The sequence below is a fragment of the Sciurus carolinensis genome, chromosome 15 (genome assembly GCF_902686445.1).
Source record: "Sciurus carolinensis chromosome 15, mSciCar1.2, whole genome shotgun sequence".
Classification (NCBI taxonomy): Eukaryota; Metazoa; Chordata; class Mammalia; order Rodentia; family Sciuridae; genus Sciurus; species Sciurus carolinensis.
This window is the reverse complement of record NC_062227.1, coordinates 463664-485715: the sequence shown is the minus strand read 5'-3', so window position 1 is coordinate 485715 and position 22052 is coordinate 463664. Positions and strand designations below refer to the sequence as shown.

The 22052-nt window shown below is 50.5% G+C and overlaps 1 protein-coding gene across 1 annotated transcript in view; it reads right to left on the bottom strand.

Moving 5' to 3' along the window:
- Twsg1 (twisted gastrulation BMP signaling modulator 1) overlaps window positions 1-21264 on the bottom strand; it is a 36996-nt gene extending 15732 nt beyond the window's left edge. Inside the window, exons 1-2 of the mRNA XM_047526958.1 lie at window positions 21085-21264; window positions 19073-19236 (exon numbers count right to left, since the gene is read on the bottom strand). Of these exons, the coding sequence (XP_047382914.1) occupies window positions 19073-19195 (123 nt within the window). The 5' untranslated portion in view covers window positions 19196-19236; window positions 21085-21264. The remainder of the gene's footprint in view (window positions 1-19072; window positions 19237-21084) is intronic.
- Window positions 21265-22052: the final 788 nt, after the last annotated feature.

The following is a 22052-nucleotide window of genomic DNA, read 5'->3' as shown; positions in this document are numbered from 1 at the left end:
TACTGCCCATTCCTCTTCACTTTTTCTTTTGCGCCAGGTCTTGCTGACTTGCTGAGGCTGGCCTCCAAGTTGCCAGGCCCCTGCCTCAGGCTCCAGGGGCTGGGATCACAGGTGTGCACCGCTGGCTTCGTGAGTGCTTCCCTAGGTTGGGCTGAAGTCTGATTTCCAGAAGACGCCGCCCCTCCCCTAAACACAGCTTCTCCCCCGGAAGCCCCTCGGTCTCCTCCTGCCTCTGCACCGCAGTCTAGACCTGCTTGCCTGGACCACCCGTCTGCTGCTACCCTCCTGGGTTTCTCAGAAACCATTTAAACTGTGACCTTTCTTCTTCCAGGCTACGAGTAACTGGAACGAGGACGAAAACAGGCGGCACCTGGCAGTCCCTCTCTTCCCAGATTGTGGAAGTGGGACACAGATGTCTGTCAGTCTGTCGGGAAGCTAGGCCGGGGAGGCCACACTCGGTCACAGCAGGAGCCGGGTGGGGAGGAAAAGGCTGCTCTGCCCTGAGGATGCGCCAGGTCTTGGTTCCAGACCACAGAGGCCGCTCTCGGTCAGCAGGGAAGACCCTCACCCCTTGAGATGCTCTCAACAACTGGAGTCCCCTCCAGCCAAGAAGCCCCGCTAAACACAGCAAGGCCTCCGCTCCCTGCCTGCGCACTCCTCTCGGGTCAAGTCTCCCACAGAGTGACCCTGCCATGACGTGCCATTGAGCTGTGCCACCAGCAAGCACTTTCTTCCCAACTGAGGTCGCTGTGATAAACCATCTCCAGCACGGTCAGAGCATAATACAACCAGGAAGACAGAGCAGCGTCCCGCCTCCTCCACTCTTACAACTGAAGCAGCCTAAGTTAGAACGCTTGCTCTGGGTACAAATGTGCTGTCAATACTGTGCTATTTTCAAATCATTTCAACAATGATTTCAGCAAGACTTTAAAAATCTGAAACCTAATCAAATATTACTAATGACACATATTTTTAAAAATTAGGGGGGCTGGGGAGATAGCTCTGCTGGTAGAGTGCTTGCCTTGTAAGCACAAGGCCCTGGGTTTGATTCATAGCACCAAAAAAAAAAAAAAAAAGAAATTTCTCTAGGTTAACACTGTGCCTTTAAAATTGAAACATAAGACATAATATTTATCCCTATTAATTCATCTCATTACATTCTAGATCACTGAACCCAGCCTGTAATTCTACATGACGTTATTTGCAACACTGATCTTGATTCCTCTTTTCATCTCTAGAAATCCCCTAGCTATTACACAGCCTTGTCTGGAATCAACACTTGTGCTATATGCCAACTAATTGGCTAGTATGAAGTCAGATTTGTGACTTGTTATGTGCAGATTACAACAAGCTGGTTCTGAAGCTCGGGTTGCCCTTGTGTAATGCAGATGCGACGAGCTGCGCTGGGGCTGTTAGAAAGTCCCAGGGATGCAGGGAGCTCAGGGGCAGAGTGCATGGTGAGAAGGTGCAAGGACCTGGGTTCTAGTCCCAGCACCCAAAACCCCAGGCCCCCAACAAACACACATCCCAATATGAAAGTATGAAAAGAAAGAGAGGGACCAAAGGATCGAGACTCACTGAGAAGTGCAGATGTGTGTCACCAACTAAAAGCTCAGGGCTGAGCGCAGAGCACCTGCCAGCATGGAGAAGCCCTGGCTTTGATTTCCAGCACCACAGAACTACAAGCTTGAGGTTACTGATAATGTGTGACTGATTTCTCCTTAAAACCTGCCTGCCCTTCCATGAAGGAGAACACTTACTGGGAACATTTTAAAAACACCACTAGTTAAGGATGCTGGCACTTGTTGTTTACAAAGGCTGCCACTTAATCACAAGAAATAAAACTTTACAATTTAATGTAGATTACACGTAGAAAATATGACTACACTTTTTAATGTGTAGGGTAGTCTGTACCCTGCCCTGAGTGGCTCCATGGTGTAGAACAGCAGCTCTCAGGCTGTGCCTGCCCTGAGTGGCTCCATGGTGTAGAACAGCAGCACTCAGGCTGTGCCTGCCCTGAGTGGCTCCATGGTGTAGAACAGCAGCTCTCAGGCTGTGCCTGCCCTGAGTGACCCCATGGTATACAGAACAGCAGCTCTCAGGCTGTGCCTGCCCTGAGTGACTCCATGGTGTAGAACAGCAGCTCTCAGGCTGCACCTGCCCTCAGTGACTCCGTGGTGTAGAACAGCAGCTCTCAGGCTGTGCCTGCCTTGAGTGACTCCATGGTGTGCAGAACAGCAGCTCTCAGGCTGTGCCTGCCCTCAGTGACTCCATGGTGTGCAGAACAGCAGCTCTCAGGCTGTGCCTGCCCTCAGTGACTCCATGGTGTGCACAACAGCAGCTCTCAGGCTGTGCCTGCCCTCAGTGACTCCGTGGTGTAGAACAGCAGCTCTCAGTCTGTGTCTGCCCTGAGTGACTCCATGGTGTAGAACAGCAGCTCTCAGGCTGTGCCTGCCCTCAGTGACTCCATGGTGTAGAACAGCAGCTCCCAGGCTGTGCCTGCCCTGACTGACCCCATGCTGTAGATCAGCAGCTCTCAGGCTGTACCTGCCCTGAGTGACTCCATGGTGTAGATCAGTAGCTTCAAGCTGTGCCCGCCCTGAGTGACCCCATGGTGTAGATCAGCAGCTTCAGGCTGTGCTGCCCTGAGTGACTCCATCCTTTAAAGCACTAGTTTGCTATGAGCTGCTCCATTTTGACAGAAGTGCCAAGGCAGAATGATTGCACAGGTTGTTTGTGTAAGTAAGCAGCCACCAGCTGCCACCAGAAGGCACAAGTTGATAAATAACTTATATGTTCCAACCTGCCAAACTAAATCAGGAGCACGTGGACTTGTGGACATCCCAAATCATCTCAGAGACAACAGACAGGAGAGCCTATAAACCTCACAGATGAGAAACTCTCACTTGAGACCCATAAAAGGAGGTGCCCCCAAGACTAGCCATGGCAGTGCTTTGATCCTGTCCCCTGCTCACTAGCCATAAGGCCTCATCCAGGAAAATAGCCATAGTAAAGAACCTCTTATTTCCTACCCTCCATGGGCTTTAGCAAAATGCAGTTTCTCTTGCCATGACCACCACAATCAACCCACTCAGCTGACACCCTGAAACTGCTGCCTTCCGGAGCGGGCCTAGAATGCACCCTGTGCCTTGGCAGCTCTGCGCCCTGAACAAGTCCCTCGCGGGTTCCTGGTCCCCTCTGACACCTCCAGGGACTCTCATTCCTATCTGCTCCCCACCTTCCTCTCGGTTCAGCCTTCTCGCCCCATGTGGTGGCCTTAACCCTGTCTTGGCCTTTCTGTGACCCAGGCACACAACTGTGTGAAGTGTGACGTTGACTTCAGTGTTACGGACTTCAGACATTAAGACTGGGATCAAAGAACCTGAGCCGGGGGCGTGTGACCCATGAGTACCGAGTGACCTGCCCTGGTGAGAGCGGCGTGCCTGAGCGTGTCCCTAGGTGAATTCCGCACTGGGACAGACACCGAGGTCTGCTCTCTGTTAATGCCAAGCTTGCTCACGGCACTTAGCTAACTTCTTCTCTCTGCCTTACTGTAGGTAGGTTTAAAAAATCGTCGCCTTCATAAAGCAAATGCGATCAGATGAAGTTCAGCAGTGTGAGCGGCACCTCACACCTCATGGCAGCGTGCCCTTCCGACCTGGACACGGGAGCATGACCCAGCCCGACTTCTTGGTGAGCACTGGGCTTCCCCACTTCAAAAGCACTTCTGCGGCTGGGGCCACGGCTCCCTGGCAGAGCACTTCCTAGCATGTGTGAGGCACTGGGCTCAATCCTCAGCACCACATAAAAATAAACATATAAAATAAAAGCATGCTGTCCATCCATCTATAACTACAAAAAAAAAAAAAAATTTAAAAAAAGCACTTCTCACTTTGCAGGAGAAAAACATTATATAAGCAAGTTCACCAGATGGCATCTTGATCTCAAAACTATCTCTGCAAATCGAGAAAGTAAAAGCATACAGTGATCCTTTGCTTTCGAACTGCTGTTTTTACAGCAGGAAACACGGAAGCCCTGAATCTGCACCAGGCAGTCACTGGGACGGCGGCAGGAGAGGCACACCGCGATCCACTCCCCGACCCGGGCCGTCCCTTCCCTTCACGAGTATCGACTGGCCAGGCACAGACTCGGAAACGCACACTTCAGGTGTCTTCACGGAAGCAAACTGCGGCCAGGAGGAACGTTCCTAAGTAGAGAACACATCTGTAAAGTGCTTAGAACTCAAGTATTGGAATGTAAACAATGACAAAAACAAACAAGCAAACAAAACCCAAAGTAACAAACTCAAAATGGAAATGTGCCGAATCGAGGACTGCGGAACGTACAGAAAGTGCCCAGTGAAGACACATGCGGAGGGCACGTCACCCCTAGCTGCTCCAGCTGTGAGGACACTGCGCACAGGCAGCGAGGGAAGCCAGGCTGCCCGGCTGAGGCAGCCGCTGGAGGTCAGGAGCTGGGGTATCCCGGGCAACATGATGAGACCCCCACCCCCAAACAAAACAACCCCCAAACACAACAAACAAAACTACAGCTTCGCAAAATTAAAAAGTTCTTGGAATTCTAAGATGTTGGGAAGAGTCTACCAGAGAGGAAGAAACCATCCGAAGAACCCACACTGGTGAAGTCCCAGGTCTTCCAACAAAATGATGATTATATATTTCCTGATCTAAGGAAAAAAAGCATTTCACTATTATAAAAACCTGTCAACATGATTCAAGAGCTGTGCAACCCTTTGTGCCCAAAATTCAAGAACAGCCCTTAAATTCTTGATCCCTTCCATACCTGACTATTTTCTCCTTCTTTAGAACTTTGTCAACTTCCATTTCATCCTTACTGTCTTTCAAAGTCTCTACTTGAACAGAAAATAGGGTAGAGCTAAAATTTGGAAACTTCTTTGCACTGGGTTATTTATATATTTTACCAACCTCACTATGACTCAACTTGGGTACCGCTCAGCCGAATGGAACATCTGATCAAACCAAACACACAGTTCACAGAAGTCTAAAATAAAGGCTGACTCAAAGCTTCCAAAATTCACATCCACCACCGCCCCAAGGGTCTTGAGTGGATCCCACTTACAGGCACTGGGCTCAGAGTTTCATGTGCTATTTGAACCTCATAAAGCTCAAGTCAAGGTAGTTATTGTTTTTATTTTTCAAATGTAAGTTATAAAATTTATAAATCAGCATTCAATTAATAAGTGGCTGGGACTGACCTGACCCCAGTGGTGGTTAAATTCAGTGTGTTCTAAACACTGATGAGAAGACTAAAGCTCATTTCTCATTAGCCTAACATTTGTAACTCCAGCCATTACTCTTTCCTGGAGAGCGAGAGCCCATGACTGAACTTGGACAATCCCTGCAGGCTCAGCCCTGCAGACACCTGGAGGTGCTGCTGCCCAAGTCCAGGAACAAAGGTGAGGCCACTGACCTGCAGGGCCGGATTCTTGTGGGGCTCCACCCAGCTAATGAACACAGCACCTGCTCCCTGAGGCTCCGAGGTTCCACACTATGCGGTCGTGACACCAGCTCTTGGTCCCATGCTGTTCCTGCATGTTGGAACTGGGGTGACGGAATGAGCCGTGCTCTGTGTGACATGTTACGCTACATGTTCTTAAGGCTTGGTGGTCACACTACTTGGTAATGTCACAATGGAAAAAACTGAACACTTATTCTAAATCAAAGACTGAAATGCATACTTTAGGGCTGTTCTCTATTGACGAGCATTTAGAGAGAACTTGGCAAGTGGTTTAGAAAGCGGAAATGAAATGAAAATCTGGGAGGATGAAAGTTTTGGGAAAGACTCTAACCATTTAGAATGTATCTTACTAGATGTGTACTGGAGAAGAACCTAGAGTTTGACCAAGAATTTCATTTTCTGAATGATACAAGACAGAAATTTTATGTCACTATCCAACTGACTTTGGAGAAGAATCTCATTCCATATACAATTACATTCTGGTGAGATCTTAATCCTATGGCTGGAGAGATTGATCTAAGACTAGACTAGACTATGAGTTAACGTTTACTGTATGAACTTTCAAATTTCTAGGTCAGACAGGGAAGCTACTAATTTGAGGAAGGATCTTGTTTATATTGTGATGCTGTTACAGGTAAATACTGCATTCTCTAACTGTTGCCAGGATTGAGCGATGTGTTAGCCCTAGTATCAAAACAGAGAAACACTGGAAGCAAAAGTGACCAGATGTCCAGGGTGGGATCTCACGTCCTAGCCCAGAGCAGTAGCACATGACAGCAACTCTCAGCTGCTCAAGCAGGAAAGGGGTGGTACTGCTGGACTCTCCCTTGCAGATTCTGGCATCCAAATGAGATGACGATAGCAAATGCTCTGGGACCGGCAGTCCCATGCCTGGGTGTCTACCTAAGGGAGACCAACACGCAGGTCCACAAAGACCTGAACAGGAAAGCAAGAACCAGCCTCGCCTGTGAGCACCAACGACAGCAGCAACCCCAGTTCATCAGCTGGTGAACAATGAACAGATGCGGCACACCCAGACAACCGAGCGCCTGCACCAACAAAACAGGAAGAAATCCCTGGCACGTGCCAAAACCTGAAGGGCCTGAAAGCATCCTATTAAATCAGAGGCTGGACAGAAACAAAGGCTCCACTCCGTACAACTTCATTTACATGAAATTCTGGAAAAAACAGAACAGTAGGGACAGGTTGCCAGGCAGAGGCTGGGCAGAAGGAGGAGGGTGCCACCACAGAGGGGTGCACACCTGCACTCCCAGCTACTGGGAGGCTCAGGCAGGAGGATAACAGGTTTGAGGCCAGTCTCAGCAACTGAGTGAGACCCTGTCTCAAAACAGAAAATAAAGGCTGGGGATGTGGCTCACTGGTGGAGCACCCCTGGGTTCAATTCCAGCACTGCAAAGGAGGGGCATGAAACTTCACAGTGATGAAATATTGTCTACTTGACTGGCAGCGTTTACACAAGTATGTTTGTCAAAAGTCACAGAGAGGGAATTGTACAGCGGGAGTTATCCCACAATAAACATGACCAGCAAGTGGGAGATCAGGGATACCTTGTTTCATTTTGAAAATCCGGTATGGTACTCTGTGTTTTCTCTATTAGGTTTTGTTTGTTTGTTTGTTTTAAACAAACCTGAATTGAAAAGCACAGAATTTATCTAAACTTTTCTGTTGGTACAACAGAAAGCAATGCAGAAAGCACGACTTTGAATTCTGAAAATAAATTTCTCTACTTGACTTTTAAGCTAAAACAGGGCTTTTCTGAACTAACACAAATACTATTTTTAAAACAAAGATCATAAAACAATCCAGGTAACACAGAGCAGCGAAGGTTGTATACACACTAGAATTCTTAAAGTCACCTAAACAGAATAAAGTCTGTGTTTGGAGAATAGGACTATGAAAGATCACTACTCTGTTTTCTGAATTTTTGAGTAGCAGATTTTTATAATGACACATATTTAATTTACTTGTATATGATTTTTTAAGACAGCAAGGTACCCAAGAACACAAACTGAGGTCCTTGTGTACACAATGAGGCAAACCCTAGTGCGTGTATCTCGACCAAGTCAACAGGAGGCAGGCAGGCTGGTGAGCGTGCTAGTCACCCTGCATGGTATCCGATGGAAACATCCTTCCACAATCAGCCCTACTCAAGAAAAGCAGCTGCCACCAGCTCCGACACATCTGCTTGCCATTCTAAGACTGAGGAAGGCCTTCAACCTGGGGGCAGAAAGCCAACCAACCTCCTCAACACATTCTTCTTCAAACTCCTGCCTGTGAACTCAGCCCTGAAAATGAGGTGCATTAGCGAGCCAGCACGGCGGCAATGCATCTTCTGGCTAAACACAGCAGCTCAGAAGTCCACACGAGCAGGGGAGGCCCCAGCTGTGTCCACTGGCACCCTTTCTTGTACAAACCTAGTAACAGAAACTTAAGGTGAAAGAGAGGTGCCTGTGCATTTCTCTAAAATTGCCCAGGTGCAGGAGGGGGGGCAGGTCCCGATGGCACTGGTCACAAGCAGACCACTGCCCAAGCTGGGGGTGGAAACCAGCCAGCTGACAGCCCTCCTTCTGTGAAGTCTGAACGTTTCCACGTGGGTCAGTGAATCCTCGCCTTGGTGCGGACATACCAACCCAGCAGGTGAAGATCGGTGAGAAGGCAGCTGCATGGACCCCAGGGAAGCAGTGACCTACTGCCCTTCCTCAGATTCAGGAGGCTGGACACTGCCTGGGCAGCCCCCAGACTCCCATGGTGGTTATCTGAACAGAACAGGGCAAGAGGGCTGAGGTAGGAGTTCACAGGCAGGGCGACGCGAGTGGCAACAGCCAGGGCACCATCATGCACACGGGGGTGACCGCACCGTCCACCATGAGCCAAAAGCACCAGCGGTACAGTAACCAGTCAGGAAGCCCCCAGGGAAGGACGGGACTCTGACCTGCATCAGGGAGAAAGGCAGAGAGGATAGTAAGGGAAAGCCAATGTTTCAGTTCACTACGATGCAGACGGCTGAATTTTTAACTTAAGAAAAATACACTTTTAAAACTAGAATCAGTAAAAAGAAACAAAGTATTCTGAAATTCTAACATGCTTTGGAAAACTAAGCTCCAATAACTGATTCTGGAATGAACAGGTGGGCTGTCCATTCAGCGCAGGGAAGCGCCAGCACACCTCCAGAGGACAGCCCATGCTGAGGAGCCCAGCGGGGTCCTGACGGGTCAGGCGCTCTCAGGAACGGAGCATGGATATCAGTCACAGGTACCTGGACTTAACCTGAGCTTCCATTCTTCAAACAAAATGGCCTTGAGATTTGCACAGGAGTGGAGGCCTCTAGGGGGCACTGGGAGGGGACTCCAGCTCCTCCCTCTGCTTCCTAACCACCACGAGGCGAGCAGGCTCCTCTGCCTGTGCTCCCGCCGTGGATTCTGGAACTCAGAACCATGAGGCAAGCTCGCCACTCTTCCTTTGGAGCGGATTCCCTCGGGTGTTCCGTCACAGTTATGGAACCAGCACACCACAGCGGAGCACGATACCAATCAAACTCCGAAAGTTCTTTCTATAAAAGCAGCGAAATAGTAAAGATCTTGTTGAAAGAAAGATCCTACATCGGTTACTTTTCCTGACACAGGGTCAGCTAAACCACTCACTGCATGAGCAGGGAAGTACACCAAGACAACAGTTTTATTTTCTTGATATTTAAAGTTTCCTGTCAGAAGCACAAACTAAATATTTACACAGGGACCACCCTTAGGCATAGCAACCCGCAGGAGTGGCAAGGTGGACTAGCTGCCTACAGCCGCCCTGGTAAAGACATTTACAGAACCGTGAGCTTCCAGGGACGCGCTCTGGTCATCTCCTGGACGCAGAAAGGTCCACATGAACACGTGTTCTGACCTCTCCTCGCAGAACATCATTGCATCACTGCAGACGCTGAGAACCAAACCCGCAGAGAGAGGCCCGAGGTTCCCCAAGAGAGGAGCCACGCTTCCTTTAAGCTTCTGACGTGTTGCTTCTCTGTCTCAAGGTGCTTTGTCGCCCACCCTTACATTTGCCACTTCTGTATAATCACAGCGAGCTTAAGGAGGAAGCTACTGTCATTTAAAACGTCTTCTGAACACGAAAGTGGACTAACAACACCCGGGTGGGTGGCAGCCCAGAGCCAGGATGCAGCGACTGCTGACCTCTTTGGGGCCTCCGACCCCGGGAACCTCGCACAGGCAGCGACCTCCTCCCAGACACTGCGCACATGCAACCTGAATGTGATCCCAGGAGTCCCCTGAAGCCACCAAGAGGTCCAAAGACGGACCCCAGTTCACAACTTTGGCATGTGAAATATAAATACCCAATCTGCTTTCTAACCGAAGAGATCAAGGCTCAAAGAGGGTGCTATGGCTGGTTTCCACTAGCTGCCCCCACACTACAGTGAGAAGACAAGACGAGGCGTCTGTGGACCACCAACCCACACTAAGCACGACAAGGAGAGCAGCTAATCTGCACAACACGTGGACCAAACCACCAGCCGCTTCTCCTGGGAAACAACTGGCTGGGGATGTGGCTCAGCGCAGGGACACGCTCCAGGACCAGGGCGTCCCCACCCCAGGTGAACCCTCCTGCCTGCGAAGCCCTGCAAACACACAGACCTCCTAGCCAGGTTCTCACCGCCTTGTTCTGACCCCAGGTGGGCAGTTGCAGAGTGCTGTGCTCTGGAGGAGAGCTGCTGTCAGAGAGGTAAATAAAAATCCAGGTAACACTGGGGGGCGGGCACACAGCTCCACCAGGAAACTTCCAGAGAGAGGTAAATTAAAAATCCAGGTAACACGGGGGGTGGGCACACAGAAACTTCCAGGTAGAATCCCCAGCATGGCTAAGAAAATAATGCACCCAACACAAGCAAAGAGTGTCACTGCGAAAAATTAACAGGCAATAAATACGAGCTCTTGAAATTTAAAATTTAAATTTAAAATTTCAATAGCAAAGGCTGAAAGGTAAAGCCAAGGATATTTCTTGGAATGTAGAATAAAAAGGTAACTGAATAAAAAAGGTATAATAGACTACTTATAAGCAAGGGACACTCCAAAAAGGAAACAAAGAAACCAATTCCTTGACAATACTATCAAAAAGAATAAAAGTTTATGAATAAATTTAACAAAAAACACAATATTCAGCCAGGTGTGGTGGCACACACCTGTAAACTCAGCAGCTCAGGAGGCCGAGGCAGGAGAATTGCGAGTTCAAAGCCAGCCTCAGCAAAGGCGAGGTGTAAGCAACTCAGCGAGACCCTATCTCTAAATAAAATACAAATAGGGTTGGGGATGTGGCTCAGGGGTCAGGTGCCCCTGGGTTCAATCCCTGGTACCTCCCCCCTACAAAGAAAGCAATATTCATAAACTGAAAACTAAAAAACATTGAAAGATATTTTAAAGATCTAAACAAAAAGAAAGACATGCATGTTTGTGACTTAGAAGCGGTGACACTGTGGAGATGTGCTCCCTGCTAAACTGATGCAGCAGTCGACACAGTCCCGAGAAACCTGGCTGGCAGCACCAACTTCACCCCACGGTCTGTGAAAGAAAGAAAAGATGAGCTGAACTTCCCTAAAGTGAACACCTGTGCTCTGCAGAAGCTCTCTCCAGAGAGCAGGAGGAAGTCTCTGCCGAGGCTCACCTGAGCGGACTGCTGTCCCAGACCGAAAGAAGGCTCAACCAGCAGTAAGAAAACTGACAGTCCAGCTGAAAACGGGCCACAGGCCGGAGCGGATGCATCACACAGATGTGCTGATGGCTTCCGAGTGGCCTAGGAAGAGACACTGCACACTCGAACACCACCCGGGGCTGCAAACTTCACGCACACACGTGTGCGTATGTACTTGTATGTACCCCCCACATACACATACTTGGGGGCAGCATGGGGACTGAACCCTGGGACCGTGTGCTGGGGAAGGGCTCTGTCGCCGAGCTACGCCCCCTGCCCAGGGAACCACAAGTCACAACTGAAGTGAAATCCCATTGCACGGCTGCTAAAATGGTGAGTTGAAAACACCAGCCACACCGGATGCTGGGCTGGGAAGAGTGCAGAACAGCACATCCACCTCGGAAGAGGGTTTCTTGCAAAACAGGACGCTCCCACCACACGAGGCAGCAACCGCACTCCTTAGTGTTCATCCAAACGAGGGGACCTACACCCAAAGACCGCTGAGGCCACGGCAGCTCTGTTCCAAACAAGCACACCCGGGAGCCGTCCAGACGTCCTCACCTGTGTGCAGCCACCAGAGGGACAATAACTGTCAGCTCAGTGGTAACGGACATGAGCAATCAGCCACAAGGAGATGCAGGCGCCAATCTGAAAAGGCCGCATCCTGCCTGAGTCCCACTCCACGGAATGCTAAAAAAGGCAGACTACAGACGAGGAGGACGGCGTGCTAGGAGCTGGGGGGCGGAGCACAGGGGAGTTGAGGGCAGCAAGGGTACTCTGGACGAGTAGAGGTGGACACCCGATGTCTGCACGCCTGTCAGAACAACAGGAAGGCACAGAGGCAAATCCCGGTGTAAATCGCAGATTGCAGCTGACGACAGGGCGTGTGGCCACCAGTCTGTCCCTGGCAACAGTGCACCAGGCCAGCCGTTCACAGGGCAAACTGGAGATGGGCACAAGGGAACTCTGTGCTCTCCACTCGATTTCTCTGTGACCTAAAACTTTTCCAAAAAATAAATTCCATTATAATAGAATAAATCCCGGCTGGTTTTACTATAGAAGTCAACAAGCTGATCCTATAATTCATGTGGAAATGCAATGGACTTAGAATAGTCAAACCAATCTTGCAAAGGAACCAACCAGGAGGAGCTCACACGCCCGATCACTATGCGTACTCCCGACATACCGCAGAGCACGGCACTGGCGTGAAGACAGAGCACTGGCCAGCGGGACAGCACCAAAAGCGCATGGACACACCTCACACCTGCAGAGCAGGATCTCAACAAGGGGCAGGATGAGTCACCCAGGAAAGATGGTCCTGGGACACTGGATGTGCACACAAAAAATAAGTGAGCTGGACCCCCTCACGGCACACCCCAGCCCCTGGTGTACAAGCTACAGCTATAAAGTTCCTGGAAGAAAATATGAGTAAATCTTTATGACCCTGGTTGAGGCACAGCTTCTTAGCTATAACACCAAGCACACAAGCAACAACAACAAATGATACATTAGACTTCATCAAAATGAAGAACTATTAGCTGAATATGGTGGCCATGCCTGTTATCCCAGATACTTGGGAGGCTGAGGCAGGAGGATGGCAAGTTTGAAGCCAGCCTAGGCAACTGTCTCAAAATAAAAATTTTAAAAGCACCAGGGAGGGCGCTTACCTGGCAGGCGTGTGACCCTGGCTCAATTCCCAGCACCACAGAAGGAAAAACAAACCAAACGAAACAAAGACCCTGAACTAAAGACTTCTGTGCCACACATGACACCAAAAGGTGGAGAAAGACAAAGGAGAGGCTCCGAAAACCATGTACCTGATAAGGCACGTGTACTCAGGATATAAAGAACTCTTACAACTCAATAAGAAAAGACAATCCAATTCAAAATTAGCAGAGAATCTGAATAGCTCTTTCTCCAAAGAAGATGACCAATGGCCATCAGTCACAAAAAGACGCTCAACATCCCTGGCCAGGAGGGACGTGCCGATCATGACCGCCTGGCAACGCTGAGCCAGCTACTCAGAGGGACACATGCTGGTGAGACTGAGAATCGGGTCCTCACCCGAAGCTGCCGGGACTGCAACAGAGCAGCCACTTCGAAACACTCAGTTCCTCAAAATGTCACCAAGTGACCCTTGGGACATACCCAAGAGAAGAGAGGACGGTGCACTTAGGGTTGGGGATGTAGCTCAGTGGCAGAGTGCGTGGCTGGCAATCCCCAGGACCCGAAAAAAAGATGTAGCCATTCAAAAACACGTACATGAACATTCACAGCAACATTATCCCAAACCGAAAAAGAGAAAAACCCAAATGTCCGTCAGCTGGGAACGGACAAAGGGCAGTACACCTGACCAGTACCTGACCAGGATAAGCGAAGCTCTACAACTACAACAGGCTACATCGCGGCAGACAACGGTGCCAGAGGCTGCAGCCAGACGCAGTGACACTGTCTGACTCTGAAGGCGCTGAACATCCCAGAGGCACAGGTGCGTGGGGCCTAGCAGGAAATGATGGTGAGCGCGCGGAATTTCCTTCCAGGTAATGTGAACATTCTGAAATCAGACCGCGGTGACGGCCGCACAACTGAACACAGCACACACCAGGGGACTGCATCCGTAAGCAGGTGAACCGCACAGTGTGAACTGAATCTTGTAGAACAGTCTTTAGAGATCTCACACAGGAGCCATCCTAAACAGACACCAGTCACCAGTGCAGAAAAAGGACATGGCACGCACACGCTTGACCGTCTTCCGCTCAACCGAGCCCCCAGGAGACTCACAGCGCCCAGCACAAGGAAGAGACCTCCTCGACCCAGCGGCTGTCTAGGGTAGGGAGGTGCCCCGAAGGCTCCCAGGAGAACTGACCACCACGTTGTGGACAGAGAGCAGGAGACAAAGTGGACGGACGTCTCACAGCAACGTGGGATGCCAGCAGGCAGGGGACACTCAGGCAGACTCACCAGGTGCGAGCTGAGAAGAAACTCCGCTCTCAAGACGGCAAGACCCAGCCAGTGGGCGTCCCACACAGCCCGACTCAGCAAGCCACGGGGCACCTTACCACAGCTGAGGGGAAACCTTTGAAAAAGGACAAGATATGAAACCCAAGACACCGTGGGACCACCTGGGAGAACGACGCTGGAAGTCAGACCCGCAGCGGAGTCCAGAAACATCAAGACTGAAACTCCACTTGGAAGGAAGACGGGTCAGGAGTTTACCACACCCGAGGCGTCAGTGGCTGACGTGCCAGACAGGGGAGACGGCTCGTTCCGGGAAGGGAGAGTGAGCAGCAGCCTGGCAGCTTGGCTCCTGGGACCTTCGGAACGTGGCACACTGGCTGCCGTCTGAACGTGCCTGTAAAAAGCTTGGAAGACAGGAGTACGGCCAAGAAACCCGAGCACGAGGTCAGGGACCCCCGCTGGAGCACCCAAGTGCCAGCGCGTCACGGCAACCATGCAGGGCAGGCCTGGCTGCCAGCGCTGATCCATGGGGAAGCCCAGGCACGAGAGACTGACCTACTTGCCCAAGAGCGGAAGGCCAGCCAGTGTCCTTGAATGCAGAGCTTCCGCTCTTGACCATCACGCCAGGCTGCTCTCCAGGGCAGAGAGCTGGCAACCGCCACAGGAGAAGTAAAGTGCAGGACAACCCAGCGCCCTGGGTTCACCAGCCGGCAGTGGAACACGCTGAGGGCGGCATTCACAGAGGCGAGAAGTAGATTCCTTGGCTTTCTTTGACATTAAGTGTGGCAACAATCTCCTGAGACTTAGTCCTAATACACCCTCCTTTCTCTACACTTCCTGGAGAAATGGGGTTCTTTCTCTCAAGGGGAGGGAACTGGGAGTGACCCCAGGGGTGCTCTACTGCTGAGCCACGCACGCCCAGTCCGTGTTTTTTATTGAGACAGGGTCTTGCTGAATTGCCCGGGCTGGCCTTGACCTTGCTGTCCTCCGCCTCAGCCTCCTTGGCAGGTGGGATTACAGGTGTGTGCCACTGTGCCTGGCTGCACTGTTCTTCTTAAAACTTAATTATACTACGTCTTGCTCCTAAAGAAAAATAGAATTTTAAAAGGAAAGAATAGGGCTATTAATCTCCTCTTACATAAGAAATCAGAACGGAACAGAAAGGCTTAATTAAATACATTATAGAAATTGAAAAGGAAACCAGGAGATACACTTGAAACAGGAAACCACACAGGGCAGGGACTGGGGAATTGCAAGTGAGATATATCCTCATCTGTGACAGCAGAAAAGCAGCATCAGACACAACACCTAGGACTGAACTACCAAGAAATGGTAGTGAAAGCTTAGTATTTCGCCATGTGGCTAAACATCACAAGCAGAAGTGAAAACAGAAGTAACTGAAACATTAAAAGTGGATCTCCCTGAGTAAGGAGGAGTAGGGAGAGGGGCATCAAGGGATTTTGCACTGTGTATTCTCCTGAAAATGTAACAATTTACTACTGGGACTGAAAAAAGAATATCTGACACATAATGGCAGGTTTCCGTCTTTAGAGTTGCATGGAACCAGGAGGAAACAGCCCCAGCCCACTCCTTTTGCAGGTGAGAGGCGATGGGCTGTATATTCGCAGGTGGTCACAGGATCGGGTCCCGTCCTCATGCTCGCCTGACACGGTGACACTGCAGCTCCTCCACCAAAAGGTGCAGGCCCACGTCCCCTCCACTCACACCCGGCTGGGCCTCCGCGTAGAGTGGCGGTGACCGTAGCCTGGGAGCGCAGGGTCCCAGTGTGAAGGCAGCACCGCTCCCCAGCTGTCTACCTCAGAAGGGACCCCGGGAGCCCAGGGCCAGGCTGTGAGGCATCAGCTGCCTGGAGCCCGTGCAGTGGAGAGCAAGTCCAGGGAGGGGAGGACGCCTAGCTTAGGTTAGGTTTTAGGAACAGTCAGATTTTGGAGGTCCAGTGTAGCAAGCAGCCATCAACCACACATAGGTACTTTAAGGAAATCGATGGAATTTAAAATGGTGTTCCAGCCACACTAGTGAGACTTCACACACACACGTGCCCGGCTCCCGCCGACTCCACAGGGCAGGCCTGGGGTGCAGACTGCCCAGCCAAGGCCCTCACAGAGGCCAGCTCTCCCACCTGCCCTGCTCAGAACACAAATGCCTGGTCCTTGGGGTGGTGTGTCACACGGCCACAGTAAAAGAATGCACATCAGGGAACCGGAGGTCCAAACATGAGGACATCCGCCAGCGCCCAGAGTCCACCACGGCAGCCAGGCGGTGCCACGGAAGCACGTCTCCCGTCGGGGTTCAGCAAGTGTGAGTGGGCAGACCCTGGCCCTCACCATCTTCAGCCCCAAGCACCCAAGGCTGCATCTGCTACTCCAAAAAAAGGGTTGATGCTTCCTGGCCTGAAAAATAGTAGCAGCCTCAGCATATCAGCCTGTAAATCAGACAAAACCCCAATCCTAGCTTCTTTCACTAGGTGGAGTTTTGTTTACCAGTCCAGTTTTTATACTTGCATGCATAAAATTCTTTATTTTTGAGGATCTGCAAGTCTTAAAATTTTTTTTTGGAGGTGGGTACTGGGGATTGAACTCAGGGGCACTTGACCCCTGAGCCACATCCCCAGCCCTATTTTGTATTTTATTTAGAGACAGGGTCTCACTGAGTCGCTTAGGGCCTCGCTTTTGCTGAGGATGGCTTTGAACTCAGGATCCTCCTGCCGCAGCCTCCCAAGTCACTGGCATTACAGGCATGTGCCACCACAACTTTCAAGTCTTAAAATTTTTAAAGCTAAAAAAGTTAAAAAAAAAAAAACAAAAAAACTTGTAGAGTATTTATCAACATTAACCCAAAGTTTTCTCTTTTAAATGTTCCTTGCAAAGAAAAGTATCTTAAAGTACTATTTTTAATTACTGGAACTAATGGAAGTGATAGTCTTGGAGACTCAAAAAGGAAAACAATGTGAAGTTTTTAAGTAAGTTTCCCCCAAACCACGAATGCAGCACTTGTTCCGAGACTCATTTTCAATGACGAGCGAGGAAGGTAATATCATGAACAACCCAACCCGAAGGCGGAAGCTCTCGCGCACAGCCCGACCCGAAGGCGGTGCACAGCTGCAGGCGCCCTGTCAAGGCCTCAGCTGTGTGCTGGCCCAACCGCCAGGCGTCCCAGCGCTCCGACCTGCTGGACATGCTGTGGAATCACACAGGACAAGGAAGGGCAGCCGAAAGCTGAGACTCCTGACGGGCTGCCTCCTCACACTGTCCTCTGTCCACACTTGAAAATGTCCACAGGAAAAAGTTAAAGACCAGCCAAGGAGCAAATTTCTTGAGTTATATATTCTGATTTGAAATGCAAAGAAGGGTTGTCAGAGTGTGAGGTGGGGCCGACCAGAATTCCACTTATGACCGGGAAGTCTGAAAACACCAGAAAGCAGCACACAGTGCCTCTGATCTGTGACTGTCACACCAGTGCACACGCAGTACTCTCAAGTGGGACCATGCGAGGGTTGGCTGAACCACACTTCACAAGGAATGCCAATACAGGCAGAGCGTCCCTGACCCGAGACTTCTTGAGTACCAGCAGGATGCACCAGTGAGATTCACCTGACCTCAGTCAAAATGCAGGTGCTCTAAAAAAGTGTATAAAATTACCTTCAGACTCTGCGTATAAATAAGGTTTACAGGAAACAAATGCATGTCATGCTTAGGTTTGGGTCCCATCCCCAAGATACCATTAGGTATATGCAAATATTTCAAAATCTGAAGAAGTCCGAAATCTGAACCAGAGACTGGCCTCAAGCATTTTAGGTAAGGGATACTCAATCTATGTGTATGGTTCCTGAATTTCTTTTACCACAACCACTAACCAGAGGGGAGACTAATAAAGACATAGCCAAAATGAAGAGACTGCTGCTTGTCTAAAGGAAGAGAAAATGGGAGAAGAGCCACGAGACAGGGTGTTCACCCCCAGGGATCATGAGTGATGGAAAGCCTAGAACATTCAGGGGAAGGCCATGCATGGACTTGGAGTCAAGTCAGACCAGGTCCTTCAGGTACTTTATCCCTCTATGAACCCAACCAAGTTATCTAACCCCTTTTCTCCTGAGAGAGAGAGAGAGAGAGAGGGAGGATGCAGTAGCTAGGTCAGTAGGCATGGCTTGATGACCAGAAGAGCAGTTTCTAATCTCAGTCGACCCTTGCCTGTAACCTCATGAGATACCCTGAGCCAGAACCATCCAGCTGAACTGCTCCCAGGCTCCAGTCTCAGAAACTTCAAGAGAGAATTTACTCCATTAGGCTGCTATGTTTTGGAGTAATTCATCACACAACAATAAGAAATAATACATTATGCTTAGGGAATAATGTTTCTATTAGTCAACCTGCTAAATTTTTTTCTAAACATAGTCCTTAAGATTCTTTGCAATATGAACTAGATTACATAAGTGAATCCTGCAATTCACCTGAAAAAAATGCTCAACACCTCATAACAGCAAGTTTACAAAGCAGGATATTAGATTCAGTGTTGCACTTAACTACTTTTTGTAGTACTTGAGATTGAACTCAGTTCTACCACTGACCTACATCCCAATCCCTTTTGTTTATTTGTTTTATTTTGAGACAGGGTCTCACTAAGTTGCCCAGGCTGGTCTAGAACTTGCAATCCTTCTGTCTCGGCCTCCAGAGTAGCTGGGATCACAGGTGTGCACCACTGCACATGGTAGAACTGAACTTCGTAAATACAACTTTGCTTGTGTGCAAGACAACGATGGTGTAAACATCCAGAGTGCACAAGGTTGGGCACCTCAGGCCTATGCCACAGCATATGCACACTTGCTCCCTGTATCTAGTATTTTCTGCTTTTCAAACTGCTTTGACGTTAACAGATGTGCTCTTGGTCCTACCTGAATGAGGCATTTGCTCACGTCACTAGCACACAGGGCTTTGTTGCAGCTCAGTGACACCGGGAGCCACATGAGGAGTGTCAGGAAGGCTAGCGTAAGCACAGGGACGGAGTGTGGCTTCATGATTCTTCAGTGGAGATGAAGGCAGATCGGTACTCTGGTAGCTGCACAGGCAGAGAGGCACGTTAATTCAAACGTAAGTGGTGGGGTAAAAAAGAAGTACCAAAGTGAACCCAAACTGGTTGGTTGTGTCAAAACACTCTGATAGTTTTAAACGTTCAAAAATTAAACTATATCTTCACAATGTCTTGATAGCCATCTTCAAAGACCTATCATATGGAATCTACCCAGAAATGGTGACCTTGAAAGTTAAGTGACCACGTCTAAATCCTTAGTAACCAGAAAGTATACTAAGCAAGCAACTAGTTTCAGTACTATGCTGCTACTATTCAACTTTAATTTTAGGTCCATTATTCAACTTCAAACCCACATAAAAACTACGAATGTTATAATATAATTTTTAAAACATTAAACAAGATTTTTTTTTTTTTTTTTGGTGTGTGGGGCTATAGAATGAATCCAAGGCCTCTTGCACACCAGGCAAGAGCTCTACCACTGAGCTACATCCCCAGTCCCAATTTTTACAATCAAAACAAATTTGTAGGTGGAAATTATTCTAATGATTATTTATGACCATTTACCTTATCTCTTTTTGTGTATTTGCTTGACCTTTTTTTAAATTAGAGCTTTACAATTATACGTAGTAGTTGGGTTTCATTTTCTCTCTCTTTTTTTAAATACATTTTTTAGTTGTAGGAAGACACAATAACTTTATTTTATTTTTATTTCTATGTGGTGCTGAGGGTCGAACTCAGGGCCTCGGTGAGCTAGGCTAGCACTCTACCACTGAGCCACAACCCCAGGCCCTCATTTTATCTAAGAGAGCACAGGAGCTCAAAGAAAGGAGTAGATTCACAGTCATTCCCTAAATAATTGAACCAATAACAAAGGGGGCAGTAAATTATCAATTGCATTAAGAATACAAGGTAATCCCAGCAGCTAGGGAGGCTGAGACAGGATGATCCCAAGTTCAAAGCCAGCCTCAGCCATTTGGTAAGCTCCTGCTTTAAAATGAAATATAAAAATGGTTGGGGATGTGGCTCAGTGGTTAAGAGCCCCTGGGTTCAATCCCGGTACCAAAAATAAAAGAAGAACTTTGGGTAAATTATTAGAATGTGAAAATATTCTTTTAATCCTGTTAGAACCACGAGTTCCTAAAAGTTATCAAGAAGACACTACGGTACAAAAAGAAAAGGTAAAAAAGCACAAAAGCTGGAGAGAGATAATTGCTTGAGATTAGAACATCTCCAAACTGTAACCGATCAAACAGCTCCTGACGTACGAGGGGTAAAACGCGGGTCCCTGGGGCTCTGTGACCACATTTTTGGAACCACGCAGTGCGGCTGGGGGACCGCTGAAAGACCACCCGAGCGAAGCGCGCTGCGCAGTCACGACTCGGCCCTGGAGCAGAAAGCGAGCCGCCAGCCCCGGGGCCCTCAGGCCCTCAGGCGCTCCGGGGCCCGCGGGGCCCGGTTCTGTTCGCGCAGCGCCCGGGCCACTTCTGCAGGCCTAGGAGGCCGCGGCCGCGGCCGTGCCCGCCTCCCCGACGACCCAGCCTCCAGCGCAACCCCGCTCCGCCAGGCCTGCCGGGAAGCCGCCCGGCCCCGGGAGCAGCACGAACCGGTCCCGCAGGGCTGCGGCTCTCTCCGCGGAGCCGAGCGCGCGGCGAGCCGCCCCCCGGACGGTGCCCACCGGGCGGCCCTCCACGCCGGCCGCACCGCGTCCCTGGGCCGCCCGACCCGCGGCCCGGCTTTTGTCTGCGCGGGCGCGGGACTAGGGCCCGCAGCGGGCGGACGGCGGCCTCGGTCCGGCCGGCACGGCCCGCCCGCACCCGCCCGGCCCAGCGCACCGCCGCCCGGCCCAGGCCCGCTCGGCGCCGCCCCGCCGCTCACCGTGAGCTGCCGCGCGCAGGCCGCCTGCGCCTCTTTTTCCCGGTCGAGCCGCGACGGCCGTGCGAGCGAGGCCAGGCCGCGCCTACCGCCGCTCCTTCGCGCCGTGCTCCGAGCCTCGGCAGAGACCCAAGACTGAGCCCGCCGTCGCCGCCGCGGCCCGGCCCGCCTCCCTGCGCCCAGCGCCCTAGCTCTGCGCAGCCGGCCGGACCGAAGCCCTGCCCTCAAGGCCCCGCCCCGACCCCGCCCACCGCGGCCGATCCCGCTCTCCGGTTGGCTACTCCTCTCTCGAGGCCACGCCCCAGGCCCGCCCCTCCGGCTTCCCCCCGGAACGCAGCCAGCTGCCTGGCGCCGCCCACTTGTGCTCTGGCCTTGCGGTAGGGAGGGGGGGGGGGTGTTGTGCAGCCCCTCAGTGGGCCCATCTCAGGTCCCTGCAGATCTTGTGCCAGACCCGTGGTCCCGGGGTGGCAGTACTGACGTCAAGAGCTGCGAGGGATGAAAGGCCACCGAGGGCCGGCCAGCCGGCGAAGGCCCACAGCAGCCCCCGAGGGAGCGGTCACTGCAGGGATGCAAAACAGGCCTTGGCGGAGCAGCCTGTCCCTCGGGCAGAACCGGGCGGACGCCGGGGTCGCTTGACGTCAGCAGCAGCATTTGTTTCAAGTGCGGGTTTCTGGGACTTGCCTGGGGTCTACTGAATCAGGATCCCCAACAATAGAGCCTTCCAGACTTCTTTCAGGAGCCGTTAAAATCCTTTATGTCAGCCGGGCGCGGTGCTGCTCCGTAGGCTGAATCAGGAGGTTTGCAGGTTCAAGGCCAGCCTCAGCAACTTAGTGAGGCTCTAATCAACCTAACGAGATCTTGTCTCAAAAAACGAAAAAGAAAAAAAAAAAAAAAAAAAAAAAAAAAAAAAAAAAAAAAAAAACGAAAAAGGCGGGAGATGTGGCTCAGTGGTTAAGCGCCCTGGGTCAACC